This window comes from Zonotrichia albicollis, chromosome 6, assembly GCF_047830755.1.
Source record: "Zonotrichia albicollis isolate bZonAlb1 chromosome 6, bZonAlb1.hap1, whole genome shotgun sequence".
Taxonomy (NCBI): domain Eukaryota; kingdom Metazoa; phylum Chordata; class Aves; order Passeriformes; family Passerellidae; genus Zonotrichia; species Zonotrichia albicollis.
In genome coordinates, this window is record NC_133824.1 from 38171212 (window position 1) to 38189183 (window position 17972).

General features: G+C 47.3%; 1 protein-coding gene across 2 annotated transcripts in view; it reads right to left on the reverse strand.

Annotated features, from left to right (window-relative positions):
• The window catches only part of SLC25A22 (solute carrier family 25 member 22), a 51890-nt gene that overhangs the window by 11452 nt on the left and 22466 nt on the right, over positions 1 to 17972 (reverse strand). For both annotated transcript variants that reach the window (XM_074543264.1, XM_074543265.1), the window contains exons 2-5: positions 17204 to 17310; positions 12993 to 13118; positions 9778 to 9833; positions 4021 to 4111 (exon numbers count right to left, since the gene is read on the reverse strand). In XM_074543264.1, the coding sequence (XP_074399365.1) occupies positions 4021 to 4111; positions 9778 to 9833; positions 12993 to 13118; positions 17204 to 17223 (293 nt within the window). In that variant the 5' untranslated portion in view covers positions 17224 to 17310. The remainder of the gene's footprint in view (positions 1 to 4020; positions 4112 to 9777; positions 9834 to 12992; positions 13119 to 17203; positions 17311 to 17972) is intronic.

The following is a 17972-nucleotide window of genomic DNA, read 5'->3' on the forward strand; positions in this document are numbered from 1 at the left end:
TACCTGGCACTCCACACTTTGGAAACAAACACAAAACTTTGTAGAGCACTTTAAAGGAACTGGTTTATGAAATGTTTAACACCCAGATTCAAAGAGGATATAAAAAGCAGGTAATACTTAAATCAATCAAAGAGGCCTCACACACTGAGTACCCAATAATCAATGATGTACTTTAAATGCTGGTGTACTATCAATCTAAATTGCCTTCTCAGCTTCATACCTAAGTGCTTCATAGTCAAGCACTTCAGTTAGCCCTGGTGACTCCTCACATCCTCTGCTCTGGACAATGAAGCCACTCCTATTTTAACAGCAGCCATGAAACTGAGTCTCTCAACACATGCAGCTTCAAAAGCCAGTTTTAAAAAATCCCATCTGTTTCCAGCAGCCTGAAGACCTGGTTTCCCCTCTCTCCACATTCTGCCTTCCCCAGCCTAGTGAAAACTCTTCCCCACAGAAAGACACAGGAACAAAGGCCTGCCTGGAGACTCTTCTGTGGGCCACCTTCTCCTGGTAATTACAGAAGCTCTTAGGTCAAAATCGTCACAGGAAATCACTTGACCGTATCACCTTTGTCAATGATGGTCATGGAGTGCCCTTCAGGTTTCTCAGTATCTTGGTCTCCCTCCTCTCCTCCACAGCATAGCAAGCATGTCTTCAGCACTCACACAACTCACTCAGGCCTTCATCACTCCTAAATGACCAGGGCAGCTTGGAAGGACCAACTCAGTTTTGTTTCTTGAGAAAACAAAAAAGCTGTAGCTGTAGGCTGTCATAATGGCCTTGACATCAAAACAGAAACTGGCAAAGAAATAGAAACTGGCCAAGAAGCAGAAATAACGTCCTCCAGGCTGTAAGCACACATGCTCCCTACAACCAAAAGGCGGGCAAAAGCATGGTACAGGCAGGAGTGCCTCCCTGAGTTAGCCCCAGGCTGGAGAGAGCTGCAGGAACACACACCTGCACACTCAGGAGAGAGCTCCACCAACAAGGACATGAGATCCCCTGTGAGGACCTGCTGCCCCAGTGCTCTACCCCCAGCAGTGTCCAAGAGCAGAGGATGTGTCAGGGGAAAGGGAGTCTAGCACAAACCTGTAGTGATAACATCCCTAAAATACTCTTCCAGCAATGCGCAGTCAGGAGCTTCCTACACCACAGGTGCTGTTTTCAGTCTGGCCTTTCAAAAATAGGCTTTATGCCACTTTTTTATCCTGGCAGTTTAAAAGCAATTTCAACACAAAGTTTTTCAAAGGATAAAAATAAATACATTAATGCACACTGAAAGCTGTTGTTTAACTTGAGGCTACTTTGAGTCATGCTGGAATTGCCACACTCTCTCTGGTCCACACGTGCTTCCTCCTCTTGCACATTGAGGTCTATTTTAATACCACATATTTTAATCAGCAAATACTGGTAGAACATGCATATTTTATAACAAAAGGATTACCAACTTGTGCAACATTATTTCAGGCAAGACAAGTACTACATGCTTAGCACAAAGGCATTCAATGTAAACAGGCCTAGAAGAATTCTGCAGCTTTGAGTCAGAGCATCCTTTGGGATACTGACCTAAAGGCACAGCATCTATGAAAATACACAGCAGACAGACTGGTTTGTGCAAAAAGGATTTTGAGGGAGCTGAACCAAGATCTTGCTGATCCAGCCTTACACTGATCCTAACCCCCTCACTGTGCTTTGCCCAATGTATCACCTTGACTCATGCAATTACAGATCAAGAAATGAAACCATATTCATGTGCCAGGCAGCTCCAGGCTTCACCTGTCTAACCCCAAGCTATTTTGTTGTTCATAAGTAGGCTTTGGCTGGAATTGTGAAATAGGTGGCCCAGCCCTGTGATGTGCCAGCAGGTATGCACCCTATTGGGTCCTGGGTGGGAAAGGCCTTTAAATTCCAGCACTGCTAATCCTGTCCCATCTTACCAAGGATGGGACAGAAGCATCCCAAGGGAGAAAACTACCAGATCCCACATTCATAGCCTGTACCAGACACAGCAAACCTGCAAGGTATTTTTCTTCCCATCATATTTTGCAGTGATGTTTCTAGGTAGAAATACCTTAAATCATCAAGGCTCTGCCTCTCTGTCCAGCTCACACTGGTTACCCTCAAGAGCACAGCTAACCAGATTTCACTCATCCAAGCCCCTCACGGTGGTTAAATGAGATGAGTGACTGATTCCACATGCTGCTGGGTGCTCTTGTTACCTAACTGTGGCCCAATGTCTCTTTTCTCTAAAGGAACTAAAATGCTCTGTATTGAGACACAAAGACCGCCCACTACCTGGGTGGTATCATGCTCCTGCTCTAGGTCACTGTAGTGCCAGACCCATCAGGATGTAAGATTTAGGAGATCAGGTGTCTTGCTCTTGGAACAATTTTCTAGCTCCTTTATTCTGAATTAAGTGCAATATATCATCTATGTCATGTGTGCACCAGCCAGTGACTCAAGAGTCAAACTGGAAGAGGTCTGAGTGAAAACCTCAGCTGCTCATGGAAACAGCTGCACCCCACTTACCCAAAGACCTGATCAAAGCTGGACTCAGCACTGAGGCAAACACACACTGGTCTTCTGAGGAAGCCTTAACCTCTTGGTGCAGGACATTGACTGACAGGCATATCCCCTTTTAATGGCTGAGACATCACAGCAGTGATTGCTCTCCCAGAATGCCAAATATGTTGCAATGCTAGTCTGATTTCTTCCATGGAACCATTCCCTTAGTGGCAGTACAAGGTGTGGCAGCTTGGCACCTTTTTGGGCCTGTACAGGCCACTAAGCCCCCACTTTGTAGGTGGTAGCAAAGAGCTGCTGTTTACTGCAGTACACCAAGGTGTGCTGGGCTGTCTGCTGCAGGAATGAGACACAGCACTTGGTAGAGGACATCACTACCTCCCACTGTCTGAGCAGAGCACAGAAGAGACACTATTCAAAGACTTGAGTCAGAAAATCACGAAGAGCTGTGAGCCGATGAGTCACACAGACATATGTTAGCTGCTACTTTAAAGGACTCCAGAACAAAAGAAAAAAAAAGAAAGAAAAGGTACAGAGAAAAAATGGATTATCAATCTCAATTCTCAGTCTACAATGTCCACTGAAGTTGTTGAGGCACTGATCTGCAGCAGCCAGGACTGACGTGATTTGTTTTGGGAAATTGTTAAGCCCAGTAATTGTGCTGGAGCTTTGCATTTTCACTGAGGCCCCACCCCATTACTGTTAATGGGAATTGCTGGGATCATATCCCAACCAGGCTGTTATTTTAGCTACTGTCACTGAGGACTGGAGACAATGCCCTTGCCTGCCTCTGGGGAAAGGCCTCTCTGATGGGAGACACAACTAATTCTCATGCAATTTGGAAACATCTTGGTGAAAGCAGCATTAAAAATTCAGGATCCAGCTCCTCTCAACTGCTCTAGCTTATGCCTTTTACTCACATTTAATTCACATGAACCAAACTCCACTTGCAAGCTGAACCAGTAATTTTAGTCCTTCAGCATTTATTTGAAGGTCAGCTGCTGCAAGTGCCCTTAGTTAATTCAGATTTATCACCTCTCTACAACTATTTTCAAGGTACAAAAGGAGAAGAGGGGTGCTAAGTTTGGGGTCTACAGAACTTGACTTGATACCTTTTCAAGCCAGAAGGAGCATGAGAGGATCCAATCGGATGCTGAGGACAAGAGTCCTCCCAGCAGCTGTTTGAGCAATGATCAGTGACATTGGGTTCCTCTCAAATACTTAGACTACACATTCTGGATCTGCTAACCTTGGCTTAAATCTGGGACTATTTTTAGAAGCTTGAGTAAAGAGCAGTCATCCAGTGGAGTGCTTCATGCTTCCCATTTTAGACATTGCATCCTTAGCCTGAACGTAATCACCAGCTGAGCTGTTCAAGGTCAACTCATATTTCAGTCACTGCACTGTCCCATTCCACCTTCTCCTGATGTCTCACCAGACGTGTTGCAAGAGTCGGTGTCTTTCAAGCTGACTGCAGAAGGTCAATTCCCTACTCACCCATCTTTGGAGAGGTGATACCGGAAGAAGTCATTGGCTGCCAGTTTGATAGCCTTTTCTGGTGTCACTAGAGTCAGGTTCACTGCAGCCCCTGGGCAAGGAAAAGAGAAAAAGGCCATTGGATAATGAGAATAACGGAATTGTTAACTGGATTGTTCAGGAATGTGTTGTAATTTCTGCACAAAACCACAGACAGAAGGAGGAGAGCTCCCAGTGCACCAAAGGGATTTAGAAATACAAAACACCACTGAAAATTAACAAATGTTTCTGCCTCCCAGCACCTTGAGTTTGTGAAAACATCCCCAGATGTGTTTCTACTCCATTTGCCATATGTATTTTGTAATTTCTTCAGCTTCACTACTACCTCCCACCATGTATACATGCATCCCTGTCTCTCATCCAAGGATGCACTCCTATGAATTCAGAAGGATGTAGATCAAACCTTCAGAAAAGGAGTACAAGATGGTTTAACAACCAGTCCCAACTCCTTTGCAAATATATTGTGATACTGAGAAGCAAAAGAACCCCTGCCACACCTTCTCAATGGATCCCTTCCCTGCTTCCTCCCAAAAAAATCCCAAAAAGCCAGGGCAGTTTGAATTCTAAGCAGCTCAGCAAAGGCAGAGCCATTGACAGACTTGGAGGCTGGCTGAAGTCACCTGGCTCATTGGCTCATTGCACAGAACCGGCTCTAGACCAGCCCTTAGAACAAAGTGGCTTCCCCTGTGTGTCACCACTGGGTGTCACCCCCAGAACAGCCACCGCTGAAGCAGCTTTTTGCCCACCACAAGCTGCAGCACACAGAAATTCCCCTCTGAGCTCCATGGCAAGGCTTGCTGGGGGACCTGGGGTGTAAACAAGCCTTGGCTCCCTGCATCCCCCACCCGCCTGAGTGCCCTTTTGTCAGCAGCAACAAACAGCAAATCCCTGTATTGTGCCTGCCACAATGAAAGGCCTGCATGGCCTGGCTGGCTGCTGTGGGTCTGAACACCGGTATTAGTGCAACATCAGTGCTGCTGGGAGCAGCTTTCAAGCTGCCCTGGGGGAAATGGGGTGAGGGAGGAGCCAGTCACTTCCCAGCAGAGTGAGGTTTGCACCATTAGATTAACACTCCAGAACATTCCCCTCCATTTAAATCCTATAGCCTCAAGCTCTCCCTACCTGCACTGTAATGTACTGAGCTCCAAGCCCGCCAAAGGAGCTACACCTGAGATTGGTTAATGGCCTAGAACACCTTTGTAAGAACAAAACCAAATACAGACATTTATGCTTATCTTTGAGATTTAAACAATATAACCCCTAGATTCATATTCCAAAGGGAAGCAGCCAGAGAAGCTTTTACCCCCACAAGGCTCCAAAGACATGGTGGGGTTCATTTTCAGGACCTCTGAACCCAAGTTGACAGGAGCTATAAGGGCTAAAAACACCTAGAGAAAGTCAGCTCAATCTTTTATTCCTTGGGATGGACTCCCCTCCCTTCACGAACTGAAAGACATAGGTTTAGGGGGACTCTCCTCAGATTAGGACACAGAGTCACAATGGGACTTCTGGAACCACTACAACAGGGAGTGGGACACAGGAATCCTTGGCTCCACATCCTCTGCTCATACGACACATCTCCACTATTCAGAAAACTGCAGCAAGGAAAGACAGCCTTTGCTGCACAGGCTGGGCAGCCCAACATATCTTCCCCCTTTTCAACTCCCATGTTCAGATTTTGCAGGAAATACAGAGTGCTGCCTCTTGCAAGCCAAAGCAATGCATTCATTCCACATTTGTCATTTGTTTCATCCAACAAATGCCATCATCTTTCACAGTACACAAATCAACTAGCAGGGAGCAGGGCAGGCCTCTCACACTTCTGGTTCTTTGCAAACTTTTAAGGGCACCAGTGATTGTGCTGCTTCGGTTTGATATTCCTCCTACACATCATGTCCCCTCTGCCATGGCTCTTGCACACAAAGAGAAGCCACACAGAACCTTCACACTCCACATTCACCTTTTAATGCCAATCATATCAGGATCTACAAAGCAAATCCACACAGCCTCATTTTAAGTGGAAGTGGCTGCCCATGAAGTGTTTCCTCAGAGGCCAAGCTGGCAACAACACTCTCAATGGCTATGAAGTGTAACACCTGTACACTGACACAGCATGAATAACCCTTTCCTTGGAAAAACAAGAAGAGAAAGGAAAAAAGCATAAAGCTGCTACTCTTAACACCAGTGCAAAGGGTTCACTAAAGAAAGCAAACAAACTCCAAACTATCAAGCAAGAAAGGCACACAAGAAGTGTGTACACTTCCACACTCTGACCTCCTTCAGGAACCAAGAGGCTTTCACAGAAGTTTCTCTTCAATTGGAAATAAAGCTGAGGGTAAAATCACCAACATATACAGGAGAAAAGTTAATGAACCTGAGTTTTCTCCTACATCTTTGATATTTTCAGTAAAGCTGCTTAGCAGAGAATGGATAATCCCTGTCCTGAATAATCCATAACAGCTTCAATTTACTGGAGGAGGAGATATTAGATACTCCAGCTGCTGGCTGTATGCTTTCCACAGCATTTTCTTCTTTTTGTAAAATCTCCTCAATTCTACCCATGCCAATGGGTACTTCCCTAACTAAAGCCAACCTTGGCCTACAGGCAATGCTACATGTACCACAAGCAAAGACAGACAAACAGAATGGAAAAAGAAACAGGAATCATTAAAAACCAAAGCTTTTTGTAAATAATTAAAGAAGCACTACAAAGAACAAAATCAACCAGAGGCAAAACTAGCTGTTTGCCAACTAAGCTTGTAGGCGCCCTCTTCTCACCAAGCCTTGATTTTTTATTAAAACACATTTCTCACAGAAGTCCTTATACACCATCAGCAACCTACATAACAGGGAGATTGAGTCATCCCCAGTGCAGCACTGGGAGATATTATTAGCAGAGGCCAGGGAAGGCTGCCACACTACTGCAGCTAAGTGCAGCTACCCTCCAAACATCACCAACAGCAAAGGGAACTTCCTCAGCCTGATCTGGGCCTTTGGCTCCTGCCAGCTTGGCTAAAACACTTGGTCTGCAAGCAGCACTGGGATTGCCCAGAACACATGCTGGCATCTTTAGGTGGCTTCTGGCTGGACTGCAGTAGGAAGCTGAGGGAACATCTCCCCAAGATCCCCTATCACTGATGCCCATGGGGACCAGGAGCCCACAGGCACTATGGATTCATTCACTTGGCATCATGTTTTAAGGCTGCACACCATCAATTCCTTGAGCACAGGCAGGGCTGGACAGCACCATCCAGCATCAAGGCACTGCTGCTATACAGACATTATAGGAAAAAACAAAGGGAACTCCTCTTCTTCCTGTCCCAAACAAATCCAAGAATCCCTGTAAATTCTGGGGAAGAACTTGAGAGAAATGTTGGGACTGCCTTATACATCACACAGTTTGCTATAGGCTACTCATAAAAAGCAAAAGCCGTTTGCTCACACAAATACATTAAGAGGTGATTTGCAGAAAAGCATCCTACAAACACAAGCCACTCTCCTGCCTGCACTGAGGAGATTTGTTTCACACATGAAGAAGCCCTGAAGTCACCCCAGCAGGAATGGCTGTGCCCAAACAAACCCTTTCTGCCCTCTGACAGAGGCCAGAGGATCTGCAGGGACAAGTGACATGCTTGTGACTCCTCCATGGGGAGCAGCAGCTGCTACTTTAGCACATTAAGATATAATCCTCCCAATTTCAGCTTCAAGCCTGCAAATAGGAGCTTGTGAGTCATTCAGCAAATTCTGCTGGGGAACTAGGACAGCTGGAGGGAGCAGGAACCAATCCCACCACCTGATTTCCATCTTTCTCTGTCTGCAAGGCTGAGATATCTCTTTACCTTCTTTCCAGAAAAGAACTCACACAGTCTTCATGGACCTTGGATGTATTTTACCCACCAACCCTCTCCCTAAGAAGATGGGAAGGTCTGCTTATGTCAGCTCACAGAACTGAGGCACAGGGACCAGGATTGCTGCTCTTGGGACTACTCACATTTGCACCATGGCCATGCTGAAGCATCTGTAATTTTCTGGAAGGAGTTGGAGCTATTAAAAAAAGGCCTCTCCAACACAGCTCCCTAATTAATAGTCAGAAGTAATTTCAATCAACTCTCAGCACCCTGAACAGAGTTAGAGACATGGACCAAGCTGAGCAGACTTGGGAAAGGTCGGGAAAAGAAAGAGATATGCAAAACCCTCTGTACCCTTCTGCTTGGGGATGACAAGTGGCCTGGAGATCCACATCCTCTCTACCACTCTAAGCCTTAAAGGACTAAGCTGTCTCTCCCAAAAGTCCTGATTCTCACGAAAACTCTTGGTCCCACAGTCTCCCCTGTAAGTTTCCCCAACCAGCTTCCTCCTTTTGCCTCCTGCCAAGCAGCCTGCCATGGCACATTTACAGCCAAAGTTAACACAAGCTCAAAATCCTGGCTAGGAACACAGCAGCAGCCAGATTCTGGAAAAAATCAAAGGGGAACACGTCATAGCTAGCATTGAGGATGGAGCTTGCCAGGGTTCCTTGAGGTTATTTGTCTTGTTGCCTGCTCCCAGGAAAGCTGATGCAAAGCAGCCAATCCATCCCTGCCATCCACCACACTCCCCTGAAACGCCCATCAGGAAGTTGGGCAAGAGACTCTGCCTGAACATCCAATGCCTGCTCCTGGGCTGGCCAGCCACAATGCCTGTGTTTCCTTAGGAGCAGGGAAGAAGCAGCAAGGAACACTACATGTGCCAAGAGCAAGGTGCCAGCATCTTTGGACTTCCTCTTGAAAAAACAAAGAGCAAGGACTCAACTTAATCACAGCAGCATAACTTGAACCAGGCTTTATCAGGGACTGAGTCCCACCAAGAATGCTATCTAAGCACCCAGATAAAAACTGCATATGCAGGCAGGTGACTATCAGGATACAGAATGAACCAGAGCTCAGGGTCAGTGAAGCCAGCTGGAGCGTGCTGCAAGCCAAGAAGGTATTCCATGCTTTCCTCTGCTACAAGTAAAGTCAGAATTTGGCCTGCTGGCCTCCTCTCCTCAAAATCTTTACAAACTTACAGGGATTTCGTGTTTAAATTATAAAAGGTATCATGTCAGCTGAGGAACTCACTGCTGTAGTAGACAGCCTGAGCCAAGGAGCCAAGAGATTTGAAGCAGGTCAGCACAAAGCAACCAAACAGGTGAAGCTCCACCCTGAGCCAGCCTCTGATTTTCTTACCATCCCAAGGGAGTTTTTCTGCAGGAGAGCAGGTTACTTTAATTTTTTTTTTAATTGCAGCTTGTCTTAATGCTTGAACAGGGCACTTGGGCATGCTTGAGACAGCAGGCCTGACCATACTGGTAGAGGGTTTTGACCATTAACCACAGAACTTCAAGAGCTGGTTTGCTACTGCCCCTCTGTCAAAAGCTACCATGCCCGAGCTGGGAAACATAATATACAGTCTTGACATAAAGTCCAGCAGCTTCACTTAAACTGCTAGTAATGATGAACTTCACTAAGTGGTAAGGTTTAACACCAAAACAGTCATTTGGAGGACTCAAGTCCTCAGTGGTAGGTATCTGAATAGACACCTGCATGGAGTTTATTTTAGAAACAGCTGCACTGTTCAACCTCCGAGGATATTGCCAGGTTATTGCTTTATATGCCAGAGAACAGAGCTTTTCCTCCTACTTACGCACCAGTGCTTCCAACGCAAAAGCTGTGCTGTGCCTGAGTCAGCTGTACTCACCTCGGTACATGCCAAAGTAGCCTTCCGAGCGAATCGTTTTAATGAGGCAGTCAGACCTGCAAACACAACAGAGGGAGATCAACCACAGCACCTCAAAGGTGGGTGAGTGCAGAGAAAAACAAACAAATTTCTTGGAGTGGTTTCCATTTACATTCTATCAGCAAAACCCTCAGCTGAGATGGGAACCACGTCAGCCTCTGAATGTGCTGTTGTTCAAGCCTGAGTCCCATTTCACCCCCTCAGTCACAGGGGCTTTGAAACCCCTGGCTCACCCTGCACACACTGTCTGCTTTCTAGAAACACAAAAGGGAAAAGTGTCACTGAAAGGGCTGTTTATCCAGGGTCCCCTGTGGCAAATGCACATGAAATGCTCTAAGAAGCAGATCCCCATCGGCACATTTTAAAATCCAGCTCTGGAAGGGAAATGAGGGGGGTCAAATCCCCCATGCTGACTTGTTTGTCTTACTCAGTGAAATTTGACACGAGGCACACAAAGATGAGATGACCTGAACACTCAGTCATCTGTGGCCTCCCACGAAGATTAAAACATGCACTTTTAACACATCAAGTCCCACAGCAGGCGGCAAGCACACGGGCTCTTGCCCTGAGGCCAGCATGGCAGGGTATTGTGCTCCAAGGGGAAAACTGTGCTCCAAGGGGAAAACTATCACTTTCCTTGTTGCAAACACATTTACTACAAATGGGAAAACCCTGCAGAGCACTGGCTTTTGAAGGCACAGAGACACACCCAGGTAGCAAATCCAAAGTCACAGTTCAGGATAGGTGCACAGATTCCCTGGCAGTTTCCCTCTCTGGACCACAGCTGCATGAAGCTGGAATGCTGCCTTTAGGATCTTTGGAAAGAGACAGGTACTAGCTCTAGCCATACAGGAAAGGAGAGGTGCACATACATGTATGTGTACATAATTTAAGGAATAAAAGGCTCTTTTAAGCAGTAACAAGAGAATTGTGGCTGATTAAAACACAAATGCATTTTCAAGGAGTAAACTTCTTCTCAGCTCTGCAGTAGTGCTGAGGTGGAAGAGAAGGAAATACAAAGCTTCCCTGAGGGCTTTATGGCCATGGGCAAAGACTGTTCTAGAGTTATTTGTGAAGAGCCCATCCTGCATTGCTACCAGTCACGGCAATGAGTTTCCCCTCAGCTGGGACTCCTTGAATCCTTTGGCATCTCATCTTTCACACATTCCACCCTGGCCCCTGCAACGTGCACATACTCATCTCCTTCTGAGCAGCCCCTCCAACTCATCTGCAAGCCTCAGAAATCTCAGTGCACCTCCCTCCTATCCCTCCTGTCAAGTTCTCACACTGCAGTGCCGGAGGCAACACATTTTCCCCGAGCCAGTGATGCTGCAGCAGGGAGAGGAGTGAGAAGAGCTGCTCCCCACCATATTCATACAGCCCTGCTGCATCAGGATAGAGCTTGCATGTCACTGAAAGCCCCTCAAGCTGCAGCAGAACAAGATGCAGCCAAGGCCACATCCAGTGTTCTTCTCTCCCTGGAAAAAGGGAGCCAACAGCCAACTAAACTTATACTAAAATGGAACCCCCACAGTAATACACCTGGGGCAGCACAGCCCAAAAGCCAAGCTCTCTCCATCCCTCAGAAGTCCTTTAGTGTCTTTGTCTTTTTAAAGTGAGAGGTTCCCCCGATGCCAAAGATCTCTTGAGCATAAGTAAGGCATACTATCTTAAAGTAAGAGAGCCAACATTTTAAAGGAACTTGCTGCCTTTCTTGGGTGTTCAGCAGACACCAGGTAATTGGTGTAATCAGGAGATCTAGTACTGATGGGCACACAGCATTTCCAGAAAAAAAAAAGCTGCTGTGACAGGGGAAACTTTCTTAGGAAAGCTCAGCTCTTCTTGCTCTTAGAAGCAGCTAGTTCAAATACACAGTGTAAATCTTATGTATTCCTTAACAGCTCCTGATCTCACTGCAACTCCTGGCTATGGAGCTGACTTGCACTTGACTACTGGAGGTTAAATCCTCTCTCCTACCGAGCTCCCTTCCAGGCATGAGACATCCTGGCATGCAGCCCCAAGGAGTGCCTACAAGTTCTTCAACCTGCCTAAACTCCTCCTGCTGTCAGGTCACAAGGGTAAATGACGCTCAGGGAAGTGAAGCAATCTACAGCAGGAGCAGGACACAACAAAAGGGGATGCAAAGCAATATGGGTGGCCACATCCTGCCAAAAAGTCATGGCACACTGACAGTGCGGGAGGGAGCAGAGAGCACAGGAACTACCAAGGGTAGCACCAGAGCCTACAGCCTAAGCTCATGTCATCAGCTAGAGCAAGGAGGCACAGAGACTAAAGCCATCAGCAAAGAGAGCATTTCCTTCCTATTCCCCCTCTGCCTCAAATTCTCCTGGGCAGGAAAGAGGAAAAGATGGTGTGGAGGAGCAGGGAACAGGTTACACTAGTTCTAAACCAAGTGGTAGGAGGACAGGACATACCTCACCAGTCCCAGTCCCTTCTTCCCCTCAATACCACAAATTCTTTTGGAAAACTAAGGCCTGTCTCTGGTTCCCAGGATAAAGCATCTTGTGCTAAGTGTGGTACCCATTCTCACAGGAGACACACAGCCCTAAGCGCTCGACACAAACTCCAAGTGAATTTGGTGGGCTGGATACGCTCATGCCTTCTTTTCCTACAGGTGCAGTAGCTGGGGTTTTTTTGGACAGTGGATGGCTGGTTTAACTATAGCATGTGTCAGCCTGTGATCCTTCAAAAGGTCCACATGCAATGTTTTAGACTGGGAATGAGCAACTGCTTCCTCTTTTTAAAACTGACACAGCAAAGGAAGGATCTCCAATATCAGAGCAATGGAAACAGAACAGAGGCAGAAACTCCCTCAGGCACCTGACCAGCTCAGCAGACTCCTTGTGTTCGGGATCAGGTGATTGGGATGCCTTGTGGTTTGGTTCTGAGCCCTGGCAGTAGTGAACACACTGCTCCCAAGCCAGGGATGCAAACAGATGTGCCTCTGCAGAGGACTCCCCTGCTCAGCTCAGCAGCCTCCAGAGCTGCCCTATTTGCTTTATCTGCTCTAGCACAGCTTGGCTCCAGACTGTCCCCTGGCTTTCCTGAGGACAGCCCAGTTCCTAGAGGTGCTGAGCTCACCTGAAAGAGGTAACAAAGTGCAAGGACTCCTGTGGAGAGCCCCGAGGGATGGTGCCCGTGTGGGCAGTACTCACAGGCTGCTGTACATCCGTTGGCCATTCTGCTGGTTCTGCAGGCGAGTTTTTGCCAGGTCAATGGGAAATACACAGGTGACCCCGATCAGCCCAGCTATCCCTCCATTGATCAGCTTGGCAGGTAAACTGCAAGGGGATGAGATAGAGAGAAACAGATGTCTTAGCACTGGGTAATATCAGGGAAGGGAAGGAGCAAAGAGCTGAGGACTTTTGTGTGACCAGAGTTAATGCATAGCTGTGAGACAAGGCTGTCCCCCCAGCACAAAGGAAGCTCTTCCACAAAGCAAAGCTTGGTTCCTGCTGTGTATATGGAGAGGCAGAGAAAGCAGCACATACCATCAGCACAAACCACTGATGAGTGGAGTGGAGCCAAACACCTAACCCACACATTACTAGGAGCAGGAAAAAATCCTGTTGCCCAGGACATGGGGATTTCTGTTGTCCCTAGAGAAGAAAAGACTGAGTGCTGGACCATCCACCATGCAGACAGCCTTCAGCTAGGGCCTGATGGCATCCAAGCCAGCAGGTTTACTGACAAACACTTTCCTGCACCACAATCAGATCCACAGCTAATGAGAGGGTCATGATACATCAGCTGCTACCATCATGTGAGAATGGCCCAGCAGAAACACCCAGCTGGCAGCCACGGAGCAGATGGATACAGCCATGGGAAACTGCTTCCAGACCCATCTCCCAGGGCCAGGGGAACACACACAAAGCAGCAGCCCAGCAAAGCCACCGGGCTGGCAGCCTGCAGGGCTGCAGATGTGGAGACGTGAGCTAATACCTCTGGGGGAAATCAAAACCTGGCTCGCTGCACGTGCTTCCAAAGCACGGGGCTTTTTCCATTCCTCTTTGTGCTCCCACTGAGAACTCCTGCAAGTGGCACTGAGCGAAAGCCACATCAGCTAAACATGGGTTCCCAGCAAATTCAATTAAGAAAAATGTCCTGCACTTACATGCTCAATAAACCACTGCACACAGAGACAAAGAAAGCCTGTTTGAGTCAGCCCCCTCCAATAAAGCACAGGATATGGCTCCCTGAACACAGGATGTGTCAGATATTAAGCTGGTGGCTGACAGCACTCCTAGACTGCAGCTGGGTGGGCCTGCAAGGCCTATCCTCCCCCTGGGGGCACTGGCACACTGCCTTTCATGGTGGTGACTTGCTGCTCTGGATGGGGGACAGACTGCATTACCATCCAGAGGCAGCAGTGCTGAGGCTGGCCAAGGCACGGGGGGGTGAAGCCCTGCAAACATCTTCCCCCCAACAGCACTCCAGAGCACTCTGCATCAAGGGGCAAATGCAGAGAGGATCAATAAACAGCCATGCTTGAGGGAAAGGCAGGATTGGAGACTGCAGGTTTCAACTTGAAGGGTCCCTGAGGAAAGCAGACAAATGAGGGATGGAAAAAATATAAAAGACTTTGTCCACAAGGGCTAAGCATGATCTTGACACCTCAGGACTGACATACCTTGACACACACCTTTCAGCCTCTGCTGTCCTGCACCCAAAGCTCCTTCTTCCTCAACACCTGCCAATATAACACACACACAGCCCCAGGGCTGGCACAGCTGGAAGAAGAGGTGCCAAGGATGGGCAGACAGATCTGAGCTCAGCCTACAACTCCTAACTAGACAGTGCTGACTGAGATTAAATCAGCACAGTACTTCAGGAAGGCAGGCCCAAATCAGACTACAAGCTCAGTGCAGAGCCAGACTTTCAGACCTCACCAACTCCAGACTGTTGCCTCAGGGATCTTCATGCCACAGTCTGAGAATGGAATAGATTTGCCTGTAAACTCCTACACTGAACTCGTTCTCAGGACATGGGAAAACTTCAAACAGTAAGCTTTGTATCATTGTGCTCTCCTTATCTAACCCACAGTCACCCTGAAGGAGGAGGTTAGAGACCAGATAGAAGTGTCCCAGGATGGAGACACCATGGACAAGGAAGGTGTTTGAAGACAGGATTACCTCAGCCTCCCCAAATTCAGCTTTGAAGTCACTGTTGGCAGGTCACAGACTGTGAGGTACAACCAGTGCCCCCTTCCAGCCTCAGCACTGTCATCACTTCTCTAAGTGTCCCTGAAACACATGGGAAAAGCAAACACCTGCCTTTCTCAACCTGTTCCAACAGTGAAATCAACCCAGGGTTTATATCAGGTGGGACTGAGACACAGACACAAAGGTCCTGCCTGCTGCTACTGTAAGTGCAAGAGATTCCCCAATTTGAGCCCAAAGCCCAGCAGTAAAGGGGAATCATCTGATGTGTCTGAGCAAGCAAAAATTTGAGGCTGCAGACAGCCTCTCCCTCTGCCTGTGGGAGAAAAACCCTTGCTCAAGACTCCCATCACACCTGAATCTAACCATGAACACTGCAGGGGAAAACTAGAAGGGATGGACATGGAGCAGTATCCAGTGAGACACTGAGATTAAGTACCATGTGCACTGCTGCAGAAATGCAGTGCCCTTGATCTCACCATGCAGCAAACCACTGCTGTTGATTTTAGTGTTTTCTATCATTCTTGTTCTACTAAGGGGCGTCAGAAACAAATCTCCTTGGCTTGGCTGCCTGTGACCACTGCAGACACGTGGTCCCATCGACTGGAGAGATGAGCAAAGCAGGAGAGGTGAGGGATTTGAGGCACAGAGAAGAACATGAGACAAAGACCATTGCACCTGAATCAAAAGCTATTTCCCCTATGACTGAGTCATCCCACTTCACACATCAGTGCTTTTTGCTCTCTCAAGGGATAAGAATCCACTGTGTCTGGTCTCTCTGTCCTATTTAGCTTCTGCACAGCTACTGCCTCTCACTACCTACGTGTGCAGGGCTTAGTGAAATGGGGACAATGCTGGCTAGCATGCAAATGAAGCCATTTGCTCAGTTTAATACAAGAAGGGATACAAATGCATCCCAGTTCTCCCCTTCTAGTGCTCCTCCTCAGCTCTTTTAACTAGTCCCTGTAGCCAGCAAGCTCCTGCTCACACCCCCAAGAGCACACTGGAGGAGCCAGGGCACATCTTGTAGGACACATCTCCTCTTGTAGGACACATCTCCACTTCCTTCAAAATACCAAGTCAAATAGCCACAGATGTCTGATCATTTTGCTTTGCTGAGGTTATGGGGAACATAGACCTGCCAGGCTCCATGGAGGTGAATCTCTGCATGCCCTTCATGGGTGTGTTGGAAGAGTTCCAAGTGCTATCCAAATTGGGTAGCAGATGAAGGCCAAATCTTGGCACACAAACACTCCACAATGCTGTATTTTTATCAGCACAGCTCAGGATTGTTTACTTTTGCAGAAAACAGGCGTACAGGAAGATACCCTAATCATGGCAAATGCTAAGAAGGGACAGCCCTCTTGCCTGCAGCATTCAGGGACTGCCAAGTCCTGTCCCTTTGTCTGCATGTTTCATTCACCCACTCATCCCACCTGTCCTGAGCTTTTGACCTGGAAAAGTAGATGTTAGAAAAGCAACATGAAAAACCCCACAGGAATCCCACAGCATGTAGGAGTCACTTAGCTGGGGCAACTTCACAAGCAGCAAAAAGTTAAATCCACATGGAGGACTGTGCAGATCCACCTGACACAGCTCTTAGGAAGCAAAGGGTAGAACTGTGTCTTTCCAGGAAATGCATCCCCGTTCATTTCCAGGGAAAACTCAAATCCAGCCTTTACCAGAACCAATACTCTTAAGTTTCCACTGTGCACATAAGTGTCCTTAATCATTGTTGGTACTTCATATTCCTGCTATCACTCAAGCCTTGACTCTGTAGAGTAAGGGCACAAGGCTGCACAAGGCTACGTGGACTTTGTCTTCACAAGTACTGCATCCTTGGCTGGTCAAGGACTGGCTTTGCTCCCTTGATGCCAGCAGCTGAAGTCAGCAGGTCAGGGTGACCTTTGAAAGAAGAAACAAAAAGGAACAGACTCATGCAGCATAGAAAGCAAAGAGTAGAAAGAAAAAGGCAATGAGAAAAAAGAACTGAGGAAAGCAGAGATGTGACAACATGGCAGACACATAAAATAAGAGAAGGTTCAAAAAAAGCAGGTAAGAAAGGAGAAGAAGAATCAAAACCGTTAAAGGCTGGAAGAGGTGATCAGGTGATTTCCTTCAGCCTCCTAGATCCCAAACGGAAATAAGTTTGAAAGATTTTAAAAGAAAAACCTAAAGCACAATTAAAAAAAAAAAATAAAAGTTACCTGATCTGTTTATCAGCCATTTAATTCAAACTTGATCTTGTGAAGAAATGAATCTGTTCCTTCCAATCCTTCTTTTTCAGTTACGTCTTTCTCACTTCAGTTTCCTCCTGGGAAAGGACAGAAAGACACCAAGAACACAAAGTTGAGACACACTCTCCTTAAAGCTCAGGGGCTCCTTGCAGGCAGGCTGCAGGGTTAGGACAGCTGAGGCACAAGTGACTTAAGGGAGCACCTGATCTCCTCAAAGAGGAGACTGAGCTCCAGAGGGAGCCTTATAAATGTATGTCTGTAAATATAAATATACAAGGACATATGGAGGGAAGAGTTGCCAAGGTCATCAGGCTCTAGCAGCATATGAGGAAGGGCAGCAGCCAGGCAGGGCACAAGCTCTGCCCAGAAGCCAGGACAGCCATGTCTGTCACTTCTCTCCAACTTCAGAGAGCATTCCACACCATACCATGCACATCCCCAACCCTCTGCAGGTCCACCCAGGCAGCCCAAGAGAGTCAAGTGTCATCACAAGACTCTTTTAGCACCTCCCTTCAACACATACATGCTGTGTCCAAAGGACAGCCTTCAAAACACTGCTCCTCCAGAGGTTACTTTCCTTCCCCTATTTCCAAGCTTAAACAGACAGCCCATGTTCAGTCTTGTGCCAATACTGCTTTTTAAGCAATGCCTCTCCCTCCCCAAGCTACTGATGCCACTTTGCTCTTTGGACCGCTCCTTTCAGCTCTGCCAGACTGCAGGAGTCAGTTCTAAGACTCAT